Below are 24,646 nucleotides of genomic sequence, written 5' to 3' on the forward strand. Positions count from 1 at the left end.
AACATACAACTTAACTCTTTGGGATATATATAGTATAGTATAGCGGCGATTACTGCACGTTAAAGAACCCCAAACGCAGCCCGCATACAGGGCGCCGCAGAGCTGACAGTCATGATATGGCAGGTAAGTTCAGTGCACCTAATTTTAAGTCTGTACTGAGAGGGAAATGTGAGGAAATTCGCCAATTACAAAAAAGAATCTAGAAATGGCATTGTTACCGTTGTCATTACTGCCCACCACTGGGTAGACATTATTTCTTTGTAATTGTAATGTATCTTCCGCTTTACTTATTTCATACCCATATCGCGCATTCGGCCGTAACAGCAGGTATAGGTATAAGCTTAGCAAAAAAAATTCACAGGCAATCATACGATTCGATGCGACCAACCTGCGTTAGCAGTATTGATCGTACATTTCGCTTTTGCGCTGGTCACTTGAATTAGATTTCGCCGCCGCTTTTTCGTTCCACTGCCGCGTGGCTTCTGGTGGGTGGAGCTTCTGGAGGGTACAGGAGGGTAGGTGGGTGGACGCTCGTAGGTGAATACATGTTTATCGGTGGGTACCCGGGGGTGCGCCCACCCTAGTGTGTTCTGGAGGGTGCGGGAAGGTGACCCGATCCGCTTAGATCCACTAGGGGCGCTCGGAGGTGGAGGCCTCACACAGACAGACAGACCACGGCTTTTTCGCCGAAAGAGGACTATATTGTTGTTTGTTTACTGCGTTATATGCATCTAACGCAGTAAACAAACAACAATAAAGCCTTTAAAGCGCAGTAAAACATATCAACAGATGTGGCTTCAACGTTATCTGCAGACAGAACATTCCAATAGCGGGCTGTCTGTGCAAAAACAAGAGCGTATGTTCCCCCTGTCCCAAGCCTTGACAGGCAGAAAAGGAAAGCCTCAGCCTTTGGCTCCCACAGCACCTTGCGCTGCATTCCAGCCAACAACGTGGACCGGTCGAACACACCGAAATGCCCTAGAAAATTAGCGCTGATTAGAATCCCACAGAAATTTAATGACCAGTCTCTCTCCGCGAGGAAAACCGATGATGATTGATCGCACAGCATACTGGCGACGAATGTTTTCATTTGAACTGCAGTTCTAAGTGTAGATGCTCGACGTGCGATACGCGTTGTGCCGTCCAATATGCTGCAGCTGTCGCGGTCAGCGATACAACGAGATAACTCGGGATAAAAAGGCCGATTGCCTCGGCTTCTGCTATAAGCTCAACAAGTGCCCTCTACAGCCTATACTCTTTCACACAAGTCGTTAGCAACTTTGTGGAGGCCGGGGCGATCTGAGCAAATCAGAACGGCGTGCGCTGCAAAACGTGTTCCTCCGCGCCCCTCACCCCGCGACTGGTGGCTCCATCTCTAAGAAGGAGCGAGCACCAGTGTCCAGCTGCTGCACGCAGAAGAGTCGGCCGACTCAGCGGACGCCATGTTTACGAATAGCGGAGCACCGCTTTGCAGCAAGCCTCCGCGGTGCGTGTTCGTGCGGACTTTCTCCGCTAAGCCAACCAGTGAATAAAACGCTCGCTACACTTCCAAACGCCATACTGAACTACCTTTTCAACTACTGCAAAAAGGTTGTTTGAAAAATAGCCACAGCACTGCTCAAATTTTTGAGGAACTATTTGTTGTCTTCCTTGGCCCTGATTGGACGAGAGAGCTCTACCTTTCACAGTTCTGCGAACAACTTGTGAGATGAAGTATAAGGTGAGACACACACCAGCAAGTACTGTCAACATTAGTACAGCATTGCACAGATTACTGGCACGTGGGCTGACAAGTCACGCAGTCAGGGAGATGAGACTTATACGTCTCTGGACCCTGAAGGCGGAATGAAGGAGAGGAAAGAAGCGCCTTTACTATGGAGTCGTACATTATGAAAGAACGGCGGATGGTAGCTTCACTCTGTCAGCGCCCCCTTCTGACCATCTACTTGAGTACGCCCGCAGAGTTAGTTCCCTGCTTTTGCCTGGCGCGTTCTAGACTTTCCATGCATTAGTTCCTCTCTGTCGTGTTTCAGAGATCAGTTCGAACCGAAACACACACCGCGTCTTTTGCGCTTGCTCCAACGGTGCCATTTTCGTCATGAGAAAGCCCCAGCGGTGTCTCAGTGGCTACTGTGTCCGATTTTTTATCGTGATCCCGGCTGCGGTGGTCGCATTTCGATGGAAGCGAAATGTTAGAGGCCCGTGTACGGTGCGATTTCAGTGCACGCTAAAGAACCCCAGGTGGTCGAAATTTCCGGAGCCCTCCACTACGGCGTCCCTCATGGCCTGAGTCACTTTGGGACGTTAAACTCGACCAAACCAAAATCAGAAACTCTGAAAGTAATGCTGCCTGAAAGCGCAGCGTTGCGAACTCACCACATGTGTGAACTTGGGTTAAGCCTAAAACTAGACGGATCACTCGACGCTAAGAATTTGCGATGAGCGAATGGCGCAAAGCATATTGAACAAAAAAAAAGAATTTATAGTCGGACGTCGTTGCTAGTATACACGAGTGACTCTTGGTGAGAGCGTTCAGACTCCCTTCTTGACCACTGAAATTGACCACACTCGTTAAGTGCGTGCAAAACGTGTATGCTCCCCGCCGACTTGGGGCAGGAAGTCCAAAGCGGACAACATTCCACGCAGAAAGAAAGCCGTCTCAGCTCTGCACAAAGTAACTTCTACGAGCTTCAAGGCTCGTAAAAACGGGGCCCTTCCAAACACTCTGCGGTGGTTCTTCCGTCATGTGTTTGTGTGCACGCGTTTCTATTTTGATACGAATCCGTTGGCAGCCACCGGCGGCCGCAAGAGCGAGCATATGCAGATCTGCGTCCACTCGGCAGCGGCTATTCCGCGCTTCCATCCACGACAGCGTGCTTACCGTATACGCAAAGTTTTAAAGCTCGCGGTGTCCGAGCTTTGGTGGTGCTTTCTAAGGCCCCCGTTAAATTCTGTGAGATCATAACATCGACATAACATTGACTGGTACCGGTAGGGCTCCATCGTCGAGTAGAAACAAAAAAGCAGCATGTTTTCAACACCGTCATTACGTCACATCCGGTCTTGCCTCCTAGGGGTAAACGGCGGTTAGAACAGCTGAAGACAAACCCAAAGTCCTGACAGTCAACAGATGCGATTCCGCGTCGGATCCAATAGCCGTTATAAATGTCAGCCTCCGGATCAAAAAATAAAAATGGATACATATCTTAACATTCAATGCACAAAAATCGGAGTATAAGTCGCTTGGAAGTCGTTACAAGGAATGGGGAAAAAGACTGAACTTGAAGGCACAGAGGCTAATGTGCTATCGACGCTTACTTTTCACGGAGGACAAGCTTAGCTGTCGTGTATTTTTTGTTTTAGTTCTTCTGCATGTTCCTGCTTTCGTTTTTCATCCAACGACCACCCTCGAACATTTCAACATCACATCCCGCACGGTCTAACCGCAGTCCCGCAGTGGTCCGCGCGAGGGTGAGGGGGGTTACGTGAGCGTGAAACCACGCGTCGGGGCGCATGGCATCGATCCAAGTTTGTGAATTATTGCCCCCGGCCGCAGATGCGCGCGAGCCCGCGGCGCGATTTTATACACCGCGAGCGGCCTCTCACGCCAGTTTGTAAATATAGTGCGAGGTTCAAAGTCCCCATCGCGAGACGAGGTCGGGCGCCTGGAAAAACACAGCCAGCCCCGGCTGAGGGCACAGCCGCAAAACGGGATGCAAATCAGCAGGGCAACGTCCGGCTTCGAAAGCCGACAGCGCTGCGGCGTGGCGAAAATTGAGAAACCGAGATCGCGTAAAAAGACGGTGAAACGAAATGCGAGTTGGTCTCCTTCTTGAGTGTGGAGCGATATGGCTCCTAACACAGCTAAACCGGCGAGTCAACACGCACAGCACGGTCACTCGACGCGTGTATGTAACTGCGCAGTCACTGTGGTATGCTTGCCAAGCTAATACAAATATCCACTGTTCGGCTTAAGGCAGGTACTACCACCAGTATTAGCTACCATCGGTCCTACCGGACGCTGCCACCTGTGCCACCTCCGATGTTGTCATCAAGACAATAAACTCAAATCAAAGAATGAAAACAAAAACAATGCTCTTCGCCACACGTACAGTCGGGGACAAAAGTCTGTGGACCACGCGTTCCTCAAACGAAGCCTGTAGCTCTGCTATTAGCCGGCGGCTGGAGACCACACTTATGGAGGTGAACGTCAAAACTCTGTTCTTTCATCTCCGCAAGTGTGGTCTCCAGCCGCCGGATAATAATACAGCTATCGGCTTCGTTTGAGGAACACGTGGTCCACAGAGTTTTGTCCCCGACTATACGACACCTTTAAATTCTCGGAAGATACGTCATGAAATGCTGTTCATCGTATGCACCTAAGAACGTTCTCGATCTAAACCAGAGGCTTTAACTTTACGGTCGTGTCTTATTAATTCGCCGTTAGCCAACTAGTGGTTGTTTTAAAATCGCGAGCAAATCGGTTTGCGTTGTGTAACTTTTTCCGGCATTTTTCCCTGACTGGGAAATACAAGAGAATTGAGACTCTTTATGAATGGACAGAATTAGCAGCAATGAAACCCGGAAGAGAACCTAGATGCCGAGAGTATACCGTTATAAAAGTTACGGAAGAGAGAAAGTTCGGGCAGTGCAAAATGACAAATGACGGTCGACGCAGTAAGGTGAGGCGCAGGTAGCGTGAAACCCGTTTTTCACAACGTTACTAAGCACGGATATGATTAATAACTGTTTTGAAAAAGGCCCTTGAAATCGTAACTTTTTTCATTAATTCATGAGTTATAAAAGTGTTTCTTCGTGCGTGTAACGCAGCAATTACCCTCAAGCAAAAATACAAGATCGCTGATAAATGCTAGTCGCTGTTTAGTTACGCGGCGCGACATATGGTTACCTGCCCAAACTGCACTGCTTAAAGAACAAAAAAAAAATAACGGAAGCGAGAGAATTACGCAACTGTAAGGGGACGCGCATGTTGACAAAAACAACCACACGCAGCACGTCAACACGGAATCAGTACTTCCGGCTTTAAATACAACCTTGACGCATGGAACAGTTTTTTTCGTGACCAAGATATATGGGCACAATATGTCCGTACTAGCCTACCCAGCGACGGCTATGTAAAAAAAAAAAATGGAGAGGACACTTAAGGGCACGACGCGATAGCGTAGTGGGTTAGGCTTCCCATTCTGAGCAGTGTGGCACTTTTGTACACATTTTTCATTTTTTTCGATTGTTTCAATTAATTAATTTATCAATTACGCACTAAATTTTCTTAATGGCATCATCAAGCATTGACTTTTCACTTTGAGTGTTTTGACTCATTGAGCCCCGCTTTCCCAATTTGCTCATTTCTTTAATTAATCGATTTATTACGCTGATTTCAATAACTCGTCATCGCCTATCACACATCAATCAACCTCAATCACCAGAACCGCAAATTACCATGATACGATTTTCTTTTACGCGGCCCCCGATTTTTGACACTCCGTGCCGTCTACTACTACGCCGACGGCTTTTCGTCCGAACGAGCCGTATGCTCTACTGCGTAAAAGATTACTGATAAGCCCCACGCGCTGCAGCCTCACTAAGTAACAATAGTTTTTGCTTCACGCAATGGTGAAAGGGACATGTTATACGCATGACGCAAAGCTGTTAACAACAACAAAGCAGAAAACACACGCTTGTACCATGAAGCCACCATTCAAAATCAACCATCTCGTCACACTAACATCGCCTGTGTATCGTAAGATGCGCACGCGCCTGAAGTGCGCGTCAATTAAAGCACCTTTACCTCCGTCTAAGAAAACGAAAAACAAACCTAACTGTTCATGTCACCCAATTAAAGCGCCGCTTTTTAGCATTTACAATAACAAGCCCGATATTAACTCTTCGAGAAATTTTTAAAAAATGGATTGCAATGTCGAGCACCGCTTCAGTAAACACGACTAGCGCACGACTTCTGAAGAATTCCACCTCCCTAACAACGACCCTATTTTTACTCTCGGAGCCGCAACAGCAGCCCGCGAACTTTCCTCCAGGGGGCGGTGGCGGACCTGCGGCACTGCGAGCGTCACGTGTACGTTGTTTACGCAGTTTTTGTTTACGTCAGGGTGCATCAAATACCGCGACGAAACTTTCTCAAAAGAAGGATCCGTACGGCACAGACCGACGCCGTCGTGAGCGTTCAGTTGGGAACCTGCAAGAGGGAAAAGAGCGCCCTTACCTGGTGTCGTCGCAGGGACCCCGTCCTGACGAGCAAGGGCGAGCCGTCCGACGACGTCACGGGGCTGCTGTGCGACCGCTCGTGGTGGGTGTCCCTGACCGCCCTCTCGGGCGCACCGGTGCTCAGCTGCGGCGACGGCGGCACGGGAGACGGCGCGGGCGTCCTCGCACCACTACCAGAGTCGCCAGCCGCCGTCAACCACGACACGGGCTGGGCCTTGCCAGCAGTCTCCTCCGACGCGTTGCTGCTGTTACACACCATCAGGGAAGCCGTGTCGGAGCCCGTCAGCGGGTAATTGGCGCTGATCTTTCGCCGCGGCGCGGAGGCCTCGGGCACAGCCTCGAGCGACGCTGAGGAACTCTTCAGCTGGGTGTCGTCCAGCGAGAGGCTGTTGGACAGGTGTGCGGGCCTGGACCGCGCCGCCGACGTCGTCGCTGATGCGTTCGTGCTTGACTTTGCGCAAGTCGCTGTCGAGGTCGTCGTTGCTGCGCCAGTGGTCGTCGTCATCGAAGAGGTCGTCTGGGGCTTGTCGGCCGGCAGCAGGAAGCTGAGTTCCTCGCAGAAGGCCGCCTTCTGCATCTCGCCGGTCTTGCGCATCTCCTGCTCGAGCATCTCGCCGTAGGGTCCGCGCAGCCGCTTCTTGGAGTACCGCCGCTGCGGACTGCAGGTGCGCTCGGTGTCCGACGTGGCGCGCTCCGAGTCCGAGAGGGGCGGCGGTGGAGGCGGCTGCGGAGCGGCACGGCTCAGCGCGGCGGGTCCCGAGTGCTGGCGCTTGTGCAGAGCCCCCGAGCAGGAGAGCTGCGGCTCGCTGCGGCAGCATGCGCCCAGCAGCAGCTCGGTGGCGGCGGCGCCCGTGTTGTCGGCGCTCGGGTCGGACAGGTGCTTCTTCTTGCTCTTCTCCTGGCGCGGCTGCTCGGGCTGCTCGGGCCGCGAGGAGAGGCTCTGCACCACGTCGCCGAACGTCTCCTCGCCCAGGGCCTCGCTGGGGCAGAAGTGGCTGTCGGCGAGCGACAGGTCGCTGGGCTGCTTCTCGGGCCGGCCGCCGAGCGCCTTGAGGCCGTTGCTGTCGACCGAGCCGAAGGCCAGCTCCTGCTCGGCCGTCTTGCGCTGCGGCGGGTAGGTGAGCGAGCGGCCGGTCTCCTTCTTGGGGCCCTCGACGGGCGCCAGCCCCTTGCGCCGCTTCCGCTTCTCGGGGGGCTGCGGCGGGCCGCGGCTGCCGTCGTCGTCCAGGGGCGCGAAGCGGCACCCGCGCTGCTGCTGCACGCGCCGCTTGTCGGCGGGCGGCGACGCCTCGCGCTGGTACGGGGTCTCGTCCACGATGGACTCGACGGCCGAGTCCAGGGACAGGCTGGACATGGCCACGTCGTCCAGCGCCGCCACCCTGTCCCCCCGACCCGCGGCGCGGACCAGGGGCCGTGAAGCGGGGGCCTTGCGCGGCAGTGTCAACGTCTCGCGGGGCGTCGCGGGCACTGACGGCAGGTCGGACGTCGAGAAGGAGGCGCTGCGACACACGGGGGCGGGCCTTCGGTTCCACGCGTCCGAGGGCCTGCCCGGTGCACCGACGGGGCTCTTGAGCTTCTCGGTCAGCTCCCGCAGCCTGGACCCCTGGAGGGCCGCCGGCTGGCCACCCTCCTCGGCCAGCGTGGCGCGCTTCTTGCGGTAGCGCGAGAAGTCGATCGACGCGAGGATGGTCTTGATCTGCTCGATCTCTAGCGCGTCGTCATGGCGGGCTCGGCGGGCCAGCGTCAGGTAGGCCGGCAGCTGTGGCTTGGCGCGCACGCGTGGCGAGCTGGGCTGCGAGCGGGCGCAGCGCGGGTTGAGCCGGGACGCCGCCTCGCCGGCGTCCGGCAGCATCACGGGCTCCGCATGGCCGGGCGCCTCCTCCAGCTGGCTGCAGATCTCCTCCAGGGACTGCAGGATCGCGTCCAGGGGGCCCCGCGCCGAGTCACCTTGCGCCGCGCCCAAGATAGGCGCGCTATTCTCGTCGCGGGGCTCATCCGAAATAGCGCTAGCCTCGGGCCCCTGCGCCGCCGAGCACAGGGCCTCCCAGGCCAGCCGGATGTCGGCGCAGCTCGAGCCCTCGGCCACGAGACCAGCGCTCGGGGCGCCCCGCAGCGGCGTGATGGCCGGAGCCGACGCCTTCTTGCGCGGCACGTGCGGCACGGACAGAAGCCGGCCGCCGTCGCCGCTGCACAGGCATTCTCCGGACGGCTGCGCGCAGCAGTGGCAGGGCCCCGCGCGCGAGCCCTCGGCGCCGGGCTCCGAGTCGGCGCGCGTCAGCCCGAGCCTGCGAGGCGCCGCTGTCAGCCACTCGCCTTCGCGCCCGGACACTTACAGCAGCAACGAGTAAAGGACCAATGGGCTCTCTCGCTCCAGATAGCATGCACACTTCAAGGCGCTGATTAGAGTGCAATGTGGAGCTAGCATGCCATGTAAACAAACTATGCACTCTTACCAGGACTAAAAAACAGCTGAACTACCAGCGAGGAAGGGTCCTACGGTTCTGGTTATTACCTCCAAAATCACGCTGAGTTTCGTCACTCGATCAATGCGCATAACATAAGGCAGAGGTAAAAACATAAACAAACATGCAAAGGCGGCATATGAGAAAAAAATAAAGTTTTCTACCGCGTTGCTCTGATTTCGCTTATCTCACTTCCTCACTCGAGGCTTGCCAGAGAGACCGTCGCTAGGAAACTGAGTGGGACGGGGTGGCTATGCTGCAGCAGGAGTGGTACCCACCTGCGGGCCAGGCGCGCCCTGTGGGCCAGCTGCGGCGAGGCCTCCCTGGCCGCGAGGGCCTCGAGTTCGCGGGCCCGCTCGCGCACCGACACGCGCCGCTCCGTCATGGGCGCCGCCGGCAGCCTCGTCGCACCGTCCGTCGCAGCGAGTCAGCATCCTCCCCCGCCACGCTGCGGCTGGCACCACGCGGGGCTGCTGCGGCCGTCACACACACGTCTCTCGTCACACACCCTCCTCGACACGACTACAGCGCCGCTCTCTCGCCCAGCGGGCTGCGCAATCGGCGCCAGCGGAAGGTGTTACTCCTACGGGGCCAAATAGGCAGCAACGGGCTGTGCCAGAGCCCGCTGCCACACATTGCAAAATGCCCAGAAGAAATAGACGAGCGAGCTGCGCGAAATCACTCGGTTTGCGGGCGCTCCAATTTGAGTGCAGCAAGCAGGCAGCTGCGGAGAAGCGACCCATTTAATTGAACGCGCGCTGTGAACGCTGCACTGCTGGAGCTCCGCTGGCCCACAGACCTGCGGTATACGGACGCGGCGTTAGGACTTAATCACGAACAAAAATACGACTGCAGATGCGCCAAAGGTATCAGTCCGCATCAACGGGCTGCAACAGCACCAGCTGCCTGTGGGTCGTAAAAAATCCGTCAACTGTCTGAAACACCATCACGAATAATTGTTCCGCCGGAGAGTGTATTACAGCATGGCAGGGTAATATGAAATAACTGAAAGGTAGCAAAATACACTGCGCAATAGAAAAAATAAAACTACCTAAAAGTTGCTAGAAAGTTTTTGCTGGCTAGTTGGTGCATAACTGAAATTGGTTTACCGCGCAGACAGACAAACACGGGAAGGTACGAAGTGACAGGACAGCGCTCTGACTAACAATTCAGGTATTTTATTTACCGATCAGTCGCTTATATACCACAGCTGCTCACATCAACAAAATAGAATGGCAGTACAACGTAGGAGGAAGCCAAACAACTGATATCCCGATTTTTAATTCAAGTTCGTCGAATATGTACACATCTCGCTATATATACGTGCATTAAAAATCTGGTTTTTAGTCAGCGTCGTGTCCCGCATGTCCCTGCTTTGTCTCGTGCTGCGCTGTTCCTGCCACAAGAACATGCACCAACCAGCACAACTTTTCACCTTGCTAAACTGATATCCCGCCATGGCACGAAGTGAATGCATGCAACTAGTTCTCTTACAGCGCGAGATATTTCAGTTATTTTTTTGATAGCTAAATTGAGGGGTTGCTGACACACGAGCTACCGGACTTGCAAATCTAATCGGCTTCGATAATCTCTCTTCCTGCCTGAGTCGTGCATCTGAGCAGCACCACTGTATTATAGGAGGTATTTCGAGGCCTGAATTGGGAACAGTTGGGGATAAGAGTTAATGGAGGATACCTAAATAATCTGCGATTCGCTGATAACATTGCCTTGCTGGGTCACTCAGAAGATGAATTGCAAAGCAAGATGAATGAGTTAGACAGGCAGAGCAGAACGGTGGGTCTAAAAGTTAATATGCAGAAAACCAAAGTAACGTTCAACAATCTAGCCAGGGAACACCAGTTCACAATTGGCAACGAGGTGCTGGGAGTGGTAAAGGAATACGTCTACTTAGGGCAGGTAGTGACAGCTGATCCGGATCGTGAGAGGGAAATAACTAGAAGGATGAAAATGTGGTGGAGTGCATATGGCAGGTTCTCTCAGATCATGAATAGCAGTTTACTAATTTCCCTCAAGAGGAAAGTGTACAACAGCATAATCTTACCGGTACTCACCTACGGGACAGAAATGTGGAGGCTAACGAAAAGAGTTCAGTTTAAGTTAACGACAACGCAGCGAGCCCTGGAAAGAAAAATGATAGGTGTAACGTTAAGAGACTGGAAGCGGGCAGAGTGGGTGAGGGAACAAACGCGTGTTAATGACATCCTAGTCGAAATCACGAGGAAGAAATGGGCTTGGAACTGGCATGTAATGCGAAGGCAAGATAACCGCTGGTCCTTAATGGTAACGGAGTGGATTCCAAGAGAAGGCAGGCGTAGCAGGGGGCGGCAGAAGGTTAGGTGGGCATATGAGATTAGGAGGTTTGCAGGCATAGGGTGGGCACAGCTGGCAAAGGACAAGGTTAGTTGTTGAGAAATGGGAGAGGCCTTTGCCCTGCAGTGAGTGTAGTCAGGCTGATGATGGTGACTGTATTATCTAGCCTCTGAGCACAATCATCGCATTTCTTAATGTGTTCAATCATTTTACTGCCAGAATTATTTCTAACATCTTTTGCGTGCTCCCTTAACCTCTCGTTTAGGCACCTCCCGGTTTGACCACTATACCGCTTACCACAGGTCAGCGCTATGGAGTATACGACGTTCATCGAACATCCTACGAAGCGCTTTGGTAGCGTTTTGAACAGGGTAGGTGCAAGTCTTCCGTATTCACTCTCCTGCATATTCTGGAGAATTGTTCAGGCGCAGAAAAGACCATTATCGGCGGACAACTTCATTCAATTACTAACAATGTATACCTGAGGTCGACGTATGCTCAGTGGAATGATGTCACAATAATTCAAAAGCAAGGAATCAGCTTTGGCTCGTGCCTAGCACTATGCGTAAGTGACATCTTTTTGTCAACATGTGACAAGATGCTGCATGCCCGCTTTCGTGACACCACCGCTTCACAAGTTCTCAGATTCGTTGATGACTTTCTTGTTTTTATGGAGTACGTGTGACAAGAAATCGTGTGTGACCAAGCATCTGAACACGTTTTCAGAGTGCTTAGCACCATTAGAGATGACGCACGAATTACCGGAAGAAGATTTCATGAGGTTTTTAGATCTAGGACTTCATTTTTCAAGTAGACGTGTCTGTTGGTAAAAATAGGCATCGTAAAATAGTGCCTATCGAGCACTCTGAACAAGTCCTGTCCCCATTTAGTAAGACGCAGCTTCAAGGTTCAGGTGCAGGGCCCCTCAAGTGCAGGCTACAGGCCATCCTAGTTGACGTCAGTTGCCGAACACCTGCTGAACAAACCTGTAAACAGGCGACCCGACCAAACGGGTCAAAAGAAGGTGGCAGTTATCCCGTATCTTCACGGGATTTCTCACAACATCAAGAAGATTGGGTCCTGGGCCGGCGTCAATGCGGTCTTTTCTGCACCTGAAAACTCTCCAGGATTTGCGGGAGAGTGAATGCGGAAGACTAGCACGTACCCTGTTCAAAGTGCCACCATGCTCGATGAGCGTCGTATACTCCTTACCGCTGACCTGTGGTAAGCGGTATATTGGTCAAACTGGACGGTGCCTAAACGAGAGGTTAAGGGAGCACGGAAGAGATGTTCAAAATAATTCGGGCAGTAAAATGATTCAACACACTAAGAAATGCAGTAATTGTGCTCCGAGGCTAGATAATACAGTGGTGCCGCGCAGATGCACGACGCAGCTAGGAAGAGAGATCATCGAAGCCGATGAGATTGCCAAGTCCGGTAGCTCGTGCGTCAGCAACCCCTCAATTTAGCTATGAAAAAAATAACTGAAATATCTCGTGCTGTAAGAGAGCTAGTTGCATGCCTTGACTTTGTGCGATGACGGGATATCAGTTATTTTGATTTCTTCCTACGTTATCCCGCCATTCTGTTTTCTTGATATGAGCATCTGCGGCATATAAGCGACTGATCGGTCAATAAAATACCTGAGTTGTTAGTCAGCGCGCTGTCCTGTGACTTCGTACCTTCCTGTGTTTGTCTGCCTGCGCTGTAAACCCATTTCAGCTACGTAAAAGTCTTCTCGGATGACTTTTAAAAACGAGAACGGGTGCTCTTCTTTTCTATCAGAACACATGTTTCGGTCAGCAGCGTTCGACTGTTCATCGAAGTCGCAATGGAAAGCAGTAGTCGTCAAGCTCGTTCGAAATGTGTGTATACTTAAGTATCGGTTAAAACGAAATAATCGTCAATACGAATCACTTGCTTTGTGGCCATGGACACCTGTGCTCATTGATTGATTGGTTAAGTGATTTGATTAATTAATTAATTAATTAATTGGACGGCTTCCGGTTAATGCCTCACAGCTGGGGTTCTTCGAAGGAAAGACGTTTTTTAACGCGACAGCGTTAAGGCCCCCGTTCTGCAAAACATCCGGCGTATGTGGCTAATGTGTTGATTCCAGCTACCTACAAGGTGGCATCTAGCTGGATTCGCGTTTGCTGCAACCAGACGCTCCCTTTGCCACTGAAGGCGTCCGTCTTTGCGACACCGTGGACACTCAACGAAAACTTAACGACGCCATAATCGCCTTCCAACATCCGCCCCATCTCACTCAGTTTTCACGTCAAAATCATCCATAATGCTTTATGTACGGCACAGACAGTAAGATCAAGGTGTTGAGGGTCATGGAAAAAAAACAATACATCAGCTCTGAAGCAGTGCGGCCAGACAAAACTAAGCAGGAACTCATCCTGTCTTAACCATGCTTAGTCGTGTTTAACCCTGTTTAGCTTCGTTTAACGGCGTGCAGTTTGAGTGGGGGACGCGTACACCCCATCGTCTCTCCTCGCGCAGGGGCTGGCTGTTCAGCAGGTCCCGCCGGGTTTTGTAGCGATAGCTACACTACGCCACCTCTTCGAGCCTTTAGCGTGGCCACCCCTGGTCACATGGTTGGTCACGTGATGCGGAGCAGCTGCTGCTGCTGCCGGCGGCGTGGTGCGCCGGCGAAACCGAGCTGCAACAGCTGTGCGCATGTGCCGTGTCATGTGGGACGAAGATGAAGAAGGAACGCCCGGCGAAACGGAGCGGCGAAACACTGACTTTGCAATTCGGCTGAGCGAGTTCCACTCGGCCAGATGTAGATATCGCCTCACTCCAGGTTTAACCAGATCTATACCACCGCCAATTTTTTTTTCTTTCCACGACGGTTGGCGCGCTTTGTGCTCAGTTCAATCAGAGCTCTTCAAGCCGGCACCGATCATTGCCCCTCTCCCTTTCTTTTCTTTATTTTTTCTTTTTTTGCAGCGGAACCACGTCTATGGTTTCGCCGGCGTCGCATACATCATCATCGGTCACATTACCACCACGAATAAGTGACAGCGCACGCTGCACGCACAGGTATAGAGGGGTGGGGGGGGGGGGGGGGGGGGGGGGGGTAGAACGACGACCGGCCCGAGCGAAGCACCCAACGCGAGGCCACGCGCACGTTCTACTCATTACGTCAAGACGTCGGCAATACGCCCGCAAAGTGCTACGCGCATGCGGCAGAGGGCACTGTGTAGGGAGGGCTTTCGCAGCAGAAAAAATAAACAAATGAATAAATTGCAGAGTACACCAAGCTGTCAAAATGTCAAAGCCCCGCAGGTTATGCCGCACTGTGTTGCGGGTATCCCGTAGACACCTCAGCGAGGTAGCTATGTAACGAGGCACTTGAAGCTTGGTTTTACGTGAGTGAAGGCATACCTTCAGTGCCTCCGACGCATCCCCTAGTTCTCCCCATCTCAGCACTTATCTAGCATGCTGAAAGCTATAAAGGCAAAGCTCGGCAGAGCATGAAGAATGTGCACAATCGTCGCCCGATGACACGTCATTTTCGTGGTCGCCTTCTAAGGTTAGGCAGTTAACGCACTTCTACATCCCCTATTAGTTAGGTAACCTGCATGCCGCCCCTAGGCCCAGCCTCGACCCGCCGACTTAGGACGGCGGCTCCAACATGGGTGTTTATTAAAGTTCATTCTCTCTTTACCCTATCGGGCATGAAAACCGACCATATTGCGGCCTTGTGATAGCTGAGACGCCGCAGTGGCCGCTCTGAGTGAGACAACACGAGTCACGAATGGGGTCGCGTGCGCTTCGAAGACACGAAGGAAATACTTGGTGCGGAAAACGTGGAGACACAGACGAATTAGAGAAAGTAAAGGAACAAGAAAAGGATGTCAACTGGAAGGAATAAGCCAGGTAGAGTGTTGCAGCACTCTTTTAAAGAATGGAATGCTTTTCGGGAAGCCACCTTCCAGCTGAAGTTTAGCGAATTGAGGCAGTTTATCGTGCGATCTGCCACAACAGTGGTCCCAACGAGGCCTGTCCAGTAATGAGGCCAAAAATTATGGAAAAAAAACAAACTTTGGGGCCTTTTTAACCATATCCTCAAAGAAGAAAATGCAAGAGCGCTTAATCTGCCGTCTATAGTGTTTACATCTAGCGTCTAATGTCCTTGCGATATTAACGCCAAAACTTCGGCTGGAACCGATTCGATTGCCCTCATATGGTATGCATGAGGCATCATCTTCTGGAGTGTTCGAGTACGTTCTATTGAATTACTATATGAGATGATTCTAATCCGACCTAGTAATCTATCTTAATCCATTTTCTGAGGTGTGCTTACCTCAAAAATTTTGAAGGTCCTTTGGAGTTTTTTTTTTTTTTTTACGGGAAGGGGACCAACAACCAAATTATGGGGGCCCTCAGGTTTTCAAACTTGAGGGTTTGTGATGGGCCCACTGGTTGTTGCGCGGTTCTGATGACGTGACGACCCTCTCAATCGCATTCATAAGTCATACCACTACTGGCGCAGTGGTGCAGTGGTTAAGCGATGCGCCACTGGCCCGACAGGTGGCTGTTTCAAACACAGCCACGGATGGAGCTTGTGACACCCAGGTTGCATGCTTTTCTCGAGCTCCAGTGAGGCTCATGCGCAGCGCCATGGTGAAAAGGTGGCAACTGCGCTGAATTTGGCAACAGCGGGCAGGTTATGTTGACGTCACATGGTCGCATGATCTCTCGACCAATCACGAAACTTCGTGAGAAATTCTAAATTTGCCGGTGCTCTGATTCGTAAATTGGGGTCACGCGACTCTGATGACGTAACCAGGGAAATGACTTACAGGAAACTTCGTTACAGAGAAGGCGGAAATTGTTTTTGAAACGACAGCCTAAATACTATCGCATTAAAAAAAATGTAAGCTCAGTTGAATGCGTAGATGTAGGACATGAGCTGGTTTGGCTAGAACGTTGCCACGGTGTGTTATGGAACCAATAAAGTCAAATATTAGCGCAGGTGCTCTCTTACGGGGGATATGATCGGGCTATCATCGGTCGTGTGTCTATATATGCAGGTTCGCCTGGTTGCAAACATTGTCTCTCAGATCCAGTACCTGTTTGAATATTTCGATTCGCTTGCTTCGCAACAGTTCGCTCGAACGCTCTAGACAGCGTGCTCACCTCTGTACAGTGGAACTGCAGGACCCGCAGACCGACACCGCATGCAACTAACTCGAATCTACTAACGTCGAAAGGAAGCACAAGCGTTGCTTTTTCTGAAGCAGTTCTAAATACCATAGATTTCTTTTCTTCGATGAGTCACGAAGAAAATTCCCATTTCCAGCCACCGAACGGGAATATTTCGTTCCCCGTGCTTCCAGCAGACGGCCAACAGTCCGTTAAATGGGCACTTTGCAAATTGCATTGCGAAGAGAAAATACGAACCCAGTTTTGTCGTTTCCAGCGACAGCTGTTGAGGCCGCTTTTCCCGCTTCTGCAGCGTCGGCGTCATTTGAGCTGACGTTGGCCTAACACTGCACGACGCTGATTGGTCAGCATGTTGTGACGTCATGCATGGCGTCATTGCAAGGCGCTATGGCAACGCGCCACGCTGAGTGGTCCGAACCCAGTGACGAAACGAGCCACAAGATAATCGCATTACGCACAATCTACCTCAAAAGGACACAAATAATAACCAGTAAACAACATTATGTTCAGAACCGAAAATAGCTCTTGCTGAATCTTGCATTGCACAGCGGTAAACCGTCATGTGAATTTTGTTTTCTGTTTTTCTCCTTCTTCCAATGATCTAGAACCATTTCCTTCAAGGCCACCGCGGTGACTCAGTGGTTATGGCGCTCGGCTGCTGACCCGAAAGACGTGGGTTCGATCCCGACCGCGGCGGTCGAATTTCGATGGAGGCGAAACAATAAGGCGCCCGTGTACTGTGCGACGTCAGTGCACGTTAAAGATCCCCAGGTGGTCGAAATTTCCGGCGCCCTTCACTACGGCGGCCCTCATAGCCTGAGTCGCTCTGGGACGCTAAACCCCAATAAACCAAACCATTTCCTTCAAAGAGCAGATGAGCAGCGACTGGCTGCACATACATGTCTGCTCTCCACGCTACACTTCAAAGCAACGAGCAAGCGTCCCTTAAGCGTTCCCTGAGCGTCACGAGTCTCACGCTGCGGCCGCGGGTAACGCGCTGCACTCTGCCTCTACACGCTCCCACCTTGCGGCAAGATGCAAGAGGCGATGACAACGCGCAAGTTCAGCGCGCGTCAAAGTCAACGTAACAACGGAGTTCATTGTTCTGAAGCGCGCAGGCAGACAGAGACAACGCGAACTGAAGACGGGACAGCACTTGGCTGCTGCTCCTTGCCTCTCCGTCTATTTCTCTCTCTACCTGTGCGCGCGTTAAAGCACAATGAACATCTCTGCACTCACTAAGTACAGCGTCCTCCGACGAGTCAGGCAAAAAGACGAAACAAATTCTGAGTACGCTCAGGGTTAATTTTGCAAATGGAATTAAATTAGAACAATATAAACAGCCACTTCATGTTTTGAATACGCTCCCGAAATACGAAGCCAACCAAATGTTTCGTTTATGAACACGTCTAGAAAGCAGACTCGGGTAAATAGTTTTAGGAAGCTTAATACAAAAACAAACAATCGTATTCTACTTGCATAACTTGCGCAAGACAAACTGCTGGGCTAGTTCCGTATGCTTGTGTCCACCACGAAAACGAAGACATCGACCGACAAAAACAAAACACAACGACGCAGTTGTATTCTCTTTTTGTCGATTCACGGCTTCGTTTTTTTTTTAGCTGTGGTGGTGAAGACCAGCAAATTTGTTCACAACAACAAGCGACGTTACTTCCCAGCCTATCACACTAAATGCGTCTCATGAACGTTCACGAAGAATGAGCAGCGGTAAGGAGCGGAGGCACAGGCTACAAGCTGAGGCCGCCCCGAAATCGGGTGGAGCCAACACCCCCAACCGCACAATTTTCTCTCACCATTGAACTGTCTTCCCCCGAGCGCTGGAGAGAAATTATCGCCCCCTTTCCCTGTCGCTATCTTTGTGTGAGTAAAAAAAAAGAAAAGAAATACGTGTTGCTGGCGTTGTCTTTTTTTTCAGCGATGTTCGCATGCGCGGAGGACAGTCACGTGGTTCTTGCTCGTGTCGCGTTGCAAGCAAGCGCCTCCGACTGGCTTACAGTGAGCTGGTCTATCACGAGCAAAAATCGGACATAACGAAAAAAATATGTTATCACAAGCAGCATGAAGAAAAAAAGATTCACAGGACGGTTACGACTCTGTAGCGCGAGATTCAGCGATACCTGGTGTAGTGGTCACGTGATGCACCCCTGCACTGGCAGGCGGCTGTTCCAAACAGAGCCACCCGTAGGCTTATGCGACCCAGGTTGACCGTCGCAGAAGGTGAGTGCGTTAATAATCGGCGGGTGCGTTAATGACATCCGCCTGGTGGGTGGATTTAACGCACCCACCAGTTACACCGACCAGGGACGGGCGCCTAAACAGCTAGCGCTGTAAAACTGGAGGGCACATTTAATCTCAACCTTAAGGCATGACGCGATAGCGTTATTGGGTAAATGGCCATATATGCGGAATCGGTCATTCTCTACATTCATAGATCGCTGTGAGTTCCCGTACCACTCCTGGCGCAGTGTTGCAGCGGTGGTGGTACCTGCTACGGTGGGAAGTTTGCTCGCAATCCGGTGCGTAGGCTGCCACCTGCCACGGTAGGCATGTTGTTATGACGTCACAAGGTCACGTGACCTAGGTGGCAAGTGGGCCACCTGCTTCTCTGGGGAATTTCTCGCTCGCGCCGCCGCCGACGACGACGCCGGGCTAACCGCTGAACGGGACACTTAACGCTGTGGCGTTGAAAGTTCACCATGGGACAGCGAGCGGACAGTCAAATGTGCGCACTAAATAAACACCAACAGCGCAGAAAGGCCGAGGAAAGCGCCTTTTCTAACACCTTGTCAAGAACTGATAGCGATCGAGTGTTCTATCATTTTGGTCAATCATTTGCTCTCTCGCTCAATTTTAGCTCTGTCACTTTTTATCAACACCCTCTCGCCCCCCCCCCCCCCCCCCCCCCCAAACCCAACTATCACACACACGCATTATCCGCTGTTTCGACAATTGTTCGCAACTGTAACTTGTGGGGTTCAACGTCCTGAAGTTATGACAGATGTTAACGGGGCTATGAGGGACGCTGTAGTGGAGGGCTCCGGTGTAATTACGACCTGCTGGGATTCTTTAACGTGCACTGACGTCGCACAGCACACGGGTGTTTGTCTATTTCGCCTCCGCCGAAATACGGCCGCTGTGGCCGGGATCGGACCTGCAACCTTGGGATCAGCAGAAGAAAGCCAAAGCCACAGAATGATCGCGGCGGATTCAACTATTGCTCTATGCCAAGCATTTGATTGCCAACAACACCGCCCTCACCGTTGGTCAGCGCACTCAGGTCCAGTTCTTCCCCTTGATCTCAGCTTTAGGATATCACTAACTCCAGTTGCCGGTGGGCCTGCCCAGAGGTGACCCGCGTGACAGCGAAAGGCCGTTCTCAACTCTCCTCCGATTCATCCATGAGGCGCAACTGGACGGCTACATCGAAAGGTCATTGTCCCCCACCCCTTCCTTTTCCCCATTCCCTTTCTCTGCACTAATAATGTCAGCTGAATAGGGTGGACAAGGTGCATATTGTTTCTCTCCATCTCGAATGCATCAACCTTGAGGCTCGATGCGACGCCGCTGTCGGCTCAGCAACCCCACTTTACCCGGTGCAAAACCACACGCTTCAACGCGAAAACCCCAGCTCATCGGGCTCCCCCACACCGGACGCCGCTGTCGGCTCAGCAACCACACTTTACCCGGTGCAAAACCACACGCTTCAACGCGGAAACCCCGGCTCATCGGGCTCCCCCACACCGGCTAGCTTGGCGGCAGTCCATTCAAAATGCCAGCCGGGCGTGCTGCGCTCGGTGCTGCCGACGCCCGGCGACGCCTCCGAGAGTAGTCGGTCGCATGCGCCGCACGCGCTCTCGTTGTTGTGAAACGCAGCCGACCGCCAGCAGCCCTTCCCCGCTAGGCCGCCGCCTCTTCGGCGCGTTCTTGCGACACGCACTCCCTCCGCGTGCCCGGCGGACCGCGCTCGCGCACTGTGGCTGCAGCGGGCGCCGAAGCGGGAGACAAATTGGGCCCCTTCCTTCCGCGGCTCTCGAGAGATGCGACGCGCTCCTCCCAGCAGCGAGCGCGGCCGACCGTCCGCGGTCGCGCATCGGCCGCGGCCATTAATCATTCACCGCGCACGACAATGCGGGCCCGACCGAGCCGCTCGAGTGTAACCGCGTAAAATAATACGGGACAAGTTGAAGGAGCAAGCGACTGTCGTGAGAAGCGAGACGCTCCTTCAGGTTGATGTGTCGGGGCACGCGGAGATAGATGTTAGATGGGTTCAACTTTACGCGAACTTTCACCCTGCGGGATTTCTCTCCGAATATGCACCCCATTTCGGTCTCGGCCGCGCACTAGACGCAGTACACTACTCACGACCACGGTGCTATAAGCACGGTGCTCACGCCTGTGGTCTTGCGGTGCCGAGCCACAGTAGCATTGAAGAGCACGCGCCGATCCTGTTGCGTGATGCGTGTCCAATTATGCGTTGCGTTGTGCGCGTGTGTGGGGGGAGGAGGTTGAGGAGAGAGAGAGAGAGTATTGGAAAACGCGCAATTTCAGTAACGAAGGGTTTCTGCCGCGAAGATATTTTACGTGGTCCAAGCCGAGAACGGCGCAAGAACGCCCCGGGCACAGCACACAGGCCGAGAGCACAGGGCCCGCACAGAGCACCCAAGCCCAGAACACGCGCACCACCGAGACGCTTCGTTCGCTTCGTCTTCACTAACAATATTCGTTGCAATATATATTTGGAGAGAAAGCGGGTCGGCTTTCTTTTTTTTTTCAGTCTCGTGGGTAGTTAAGGCACGGACACCTCAAATAGTTTAGGCTGATGTGCCCCTCGGTTTCTATGGCTTAATGCCCCCTCCCCCAGTCTGTGTCCAAGAAGAAGAGCGGTGCTTGTCCTTCAATTTGCTCGTTTTGTATTCGCGCCGGGTTATGTCTTCCGGTCGGAAGGATATCCAGCCAGCCGATCTATTAACGGTGCGAACGACATTTTCTCACATTGCACGTAATACTCACGATTGTTGCGCTTGACGACGTCACTGCTGCCTAACGTGGAGGTTTACGAAAGCAAAATGGGAAAGAAGAAAAAAAAACTCATCTGGAACATTCAGCAGACAAGGGAATGGAAAAGAGGTGCTCGTTATGACATACATGACGAAAGCCAACAGTCATCGAAACCAAGGAGCATATAGGGGACTTGTTTTAAATTTTGTGGTGTTGATCGATGGCAGGTTAAGAGTTTTTGTTCACCGATAACTGATTAGAAAGTAGAAGAAAAACAATAACATGCTGCAGATGGGATCCGAACCCACGACCTCCGAAATTCGCGCACGGTGGGTTCGAATACCACCGGGGGCATGTGGTCGTTTTTCTTCTGCTCTCTAATCAATTATCAGTGAATTAAGGCTATTAATATCCCATTGATCAAGACCGCATTTTTTTTAAATCCCTATGCTCCTTCGTTTCGGTGACTGTATATGCTTCCGTCATCCGAACCATATAAGCCTTAGGAAGGCGGCATGTACGCACCGCTTCGTAATTTATCGCGGCTATGGTCCCTTTAGCTCACCGTAAACGTTCCGTGTGTCAAACGCAAGATACCAGCGACCGATGACGTCGCGAGTGCAACCGATGACGTCATTAGAGTGAGACCGACTTGGAACGTGCGTAGCTCAGACTCAGGCGAAAAGACGCATTAGTGCGGGCTGCGCAGCGCCGTCTTCTGCGCTACAAGTTCCGGATAAAAGGAAAATTTAAAAGAAGCGAGTGAAAAACAACGTTCCGCACGACAGAAGTTCCGGAGCACATCTCAATACATATACAACATGCCTGAGCAGCTGTCGTAGCAAGCACCTCCAATCGATAGCGTGACCCACATCAAAAGGCGCCCCCTTTCTATAGGAACACTGCACCGTGACGGTATATAAAAGCGATACCAGCTATATCACGCTCAAGACTGACAGCTATAGCGGCTCTCGCTAGGCGGCGCTTTAATGCCCCCGCCACTTCAGTGTCCCCGCTGCATCTTTATTACGGACGCGCGAAGAAGTCGGCTTGAGCCACTCCATCACGAAAGCGTCGCGCCGAGGTGTGGCGCACAAGCAAGCGGGCTGTCAGCCGTCGCCTTCCGAGAAGCTCCCGCGCCGTTCCGTGAATACCGGAGGTTCAGCGGTATGCGCGTTCGTACATACACACACGTACGAGCGGTTATTAAACGCTGCGAGGACGTCAAGAGGCACACGCTCATTACGGGGCACGCGGAGTCCATAGTGGTTTTGTATAAACAACAGGGAAAGGGCGGGGGGGACGTTTCATCAAAACACGGCACGGCAGACGGCTTTCCCAGAACTGCGCGCGGCCCCCATAATTGCCCCGCGAGGCATAATGTAAGGAGGAGTACGTGGCTCTGAAATGTGCATGAATATATGTCGAGCGTGCACCGCGATGCATGGGATAAATATACTGGGTGTCTCGTATTATCAAACTCATTTTTTTATAAACATATTACATTAGCTAGAGTGCCCGGCCTTTTTTAGTTTTGTTTATACCTGGCCAGGCGGATATCGCGCCAGCATATTTGTAAATACCAAGTGATTAGCAACCTCAAACGCTCTAATTAACTATTAAATCTAACTAATGAATTAACTATATATATATATAAACGGAATACAGTTGACACATGGTGGAAAAAGTAACCATCTTTATTCTAACGTTTCGACCAGGCTCTGGCTTTCGTCAGAGTCAACTGTGACTCTGAAGAAGGCCAGACCCTGGTCAGAACGTTATATATATATATATATATATATATATATATATATATATATATATATATATATATATATATTGTAGGGGTGTGTTTATTCGGTGAACCCAGATGGTTCCAGCCGCTCAGGGGAGACTCGCAGCGAAGCGTCAGGCGTGGCGAAAGAGCAAGGCAGCGAACAACTTCTTCGTCCTTGAGAGCGGCAGCACGCGACGCATGTCAGTGGTTATATCGATGAAGATTACCACACTACAGTTTCCCCCCCGGGCAGAGAAGGAGCCATCCTGGCGACTCATGGTGCCGAAAGGACAGACGGATCGTAGTAGGGCTTGATTCGGTCCACATGAACTATTTCGCGTCCACGGCGACGCAAGTCCGCAGATGGCGTAACGGGCTCAACTACGTAGTTCACAGGAGATGTTTTTTGAAGCACTCGGTATGGACCGTGATACCGAGCAAGAAGCTTCTTTGACAGGCCGGCGGTTGTGGCAGGAACCCAGAGCCACACCAGGGAGTTGGGCGCATATGAAGGCGCCTCACCAGTGTCACGATGGTGTTTTTGTTGCCATTGATTTTCCTTTGTGAGCGAACGAGCGAGCTGACGGCATTCTTCTGCATACTGGGCGGCGTCCGAGAGTGGCGTCGATTCAGAAACATCAGGGCGGTAGGGAAAAAGCGCGTCCATTGTGCAGGTTGGCTCGCGCCCGTAAAGAAGAAAAAAGGGAGAGAATCCAGTGGTGGTCTGTATCGCAGTGTTGTACGCGTAGGTTACGAAGGGAAGAACGTGGTCCCAGTTGGAATGAGCGTCGTTGACGTACATGGCCAGCATGTCACTCAGAGTACGGTTGAAGCGTTCTGTCAGGCCATTCGTCTGAGGGTGGTAAGAAGTAGCGGTGCGATGAATGATGCGACATTCTTTCAGTAGGGCCTCGAGAGCGTCGCACAAGAAAACGCGTCCGCGGTCACTGAGCAGTTCCTTCGGAGTCCCGTGGCGAAGAATCAAGTTGTTGAGAATGAACAAAGCAACGTCTCTTGCAGAGGCAGAGGGTAACGGTGATGTTTCAGTGTAGCGAGTCAGATGGTCTACTGCCACAATAATCCACCGGTTTCCAGCAGGAGTAGTCGGAAGAGGGCCATAGAGATCTATGCCAACGCGGTCAAACGGACGAGCAGGGCAGGGTAACGGCTGCAACGAAACAGAGGACTTCTGAGGAGTTTTTCGGCGTTGACAAGATTCGCAAGCGCGCACGAAATGTCTTACGAAGCGGTACATTCCACGCCAGTAAAATCGCAGACGTAGGCGTGTGTAGGTTTTCAATACGCCACCGTGAGCACATTGTGGGTCACCATGGTACGCAGCACAAATGTCGGCGCGGAGATGACGCGGGATGACTAGAAGCCACTTGCGTCCATCAAGCAAATAATTGCGGCGATAGAGAAGACCGTCACGAATGGAGAAGTGGTGTGCTTGGCGGACGAGCGCTTTGGAGGAATGACCGGGAGTAGGACTTGAGAGAAAATTCAAAAGTGCATTGATCCAGGGGTCATTCCGCTGCTCGGTAGCCATGTCGATAGTTGTAAGAGTCGACATATCGTAGGCACAGACGTGGTCAGACGAATTATCTCTAGGCAATGGCGAGCGGGAAAG

General features: G+C 52.1%; 1 protein-coding gene across 2 annotated transcripts in view; it reads right to left on the bottom strand.

The window, feature by feature from the left end:
- LOC144129012 (rho guanine nucleotide exchange factor 17) overlaps positions 1 to 24,646 on the bottom strand; it is a 149,672-nt gene that overhangs the window by 104,714 nt on the left and 20,312 nt on the right. Inside the window, exons 2-3 of one of the 2 annotated variants that reach the window (XM_077662877.1) lie at positions 8,984 to 9,175; positions 6,242 to 8,528 (exon numbers count right to left, since the gene is read on the bottom strand). In XM_077662877.1, the coding sequence (XP_077519003.1) occupies positions 6,242 to 8,528; positions 8,984 to 9,090 (2,394 nt within the window). In that variant the 5' untranslated portion in view covers positions 9,091 to 9,175. Of the gene's footprint in view, positions 1 to 6,241; positions 8,529 to 8,983; positions 9,179 to 24,646 lie in introns of both variants that reach the window. The other variant, XM_077662876.1, reaches the window with a different exon arrangement.

Source organism: Amblyomma americanum, chromosome 4 (assembly GCF_052857255.1).
Source record: "Amblyomma americanum isolate KBUSLIRL-KWMA chromosome 4, ASM5285725v1, whole genome shotgun sequence".
In the NCBI taxonomy this organism is placed as follows: Eukaryota; Metazoa; Arthropoda; class Arachnida; order Ixodida; family Ixodidae; genus Amblyomma; species Amblyomma americanum.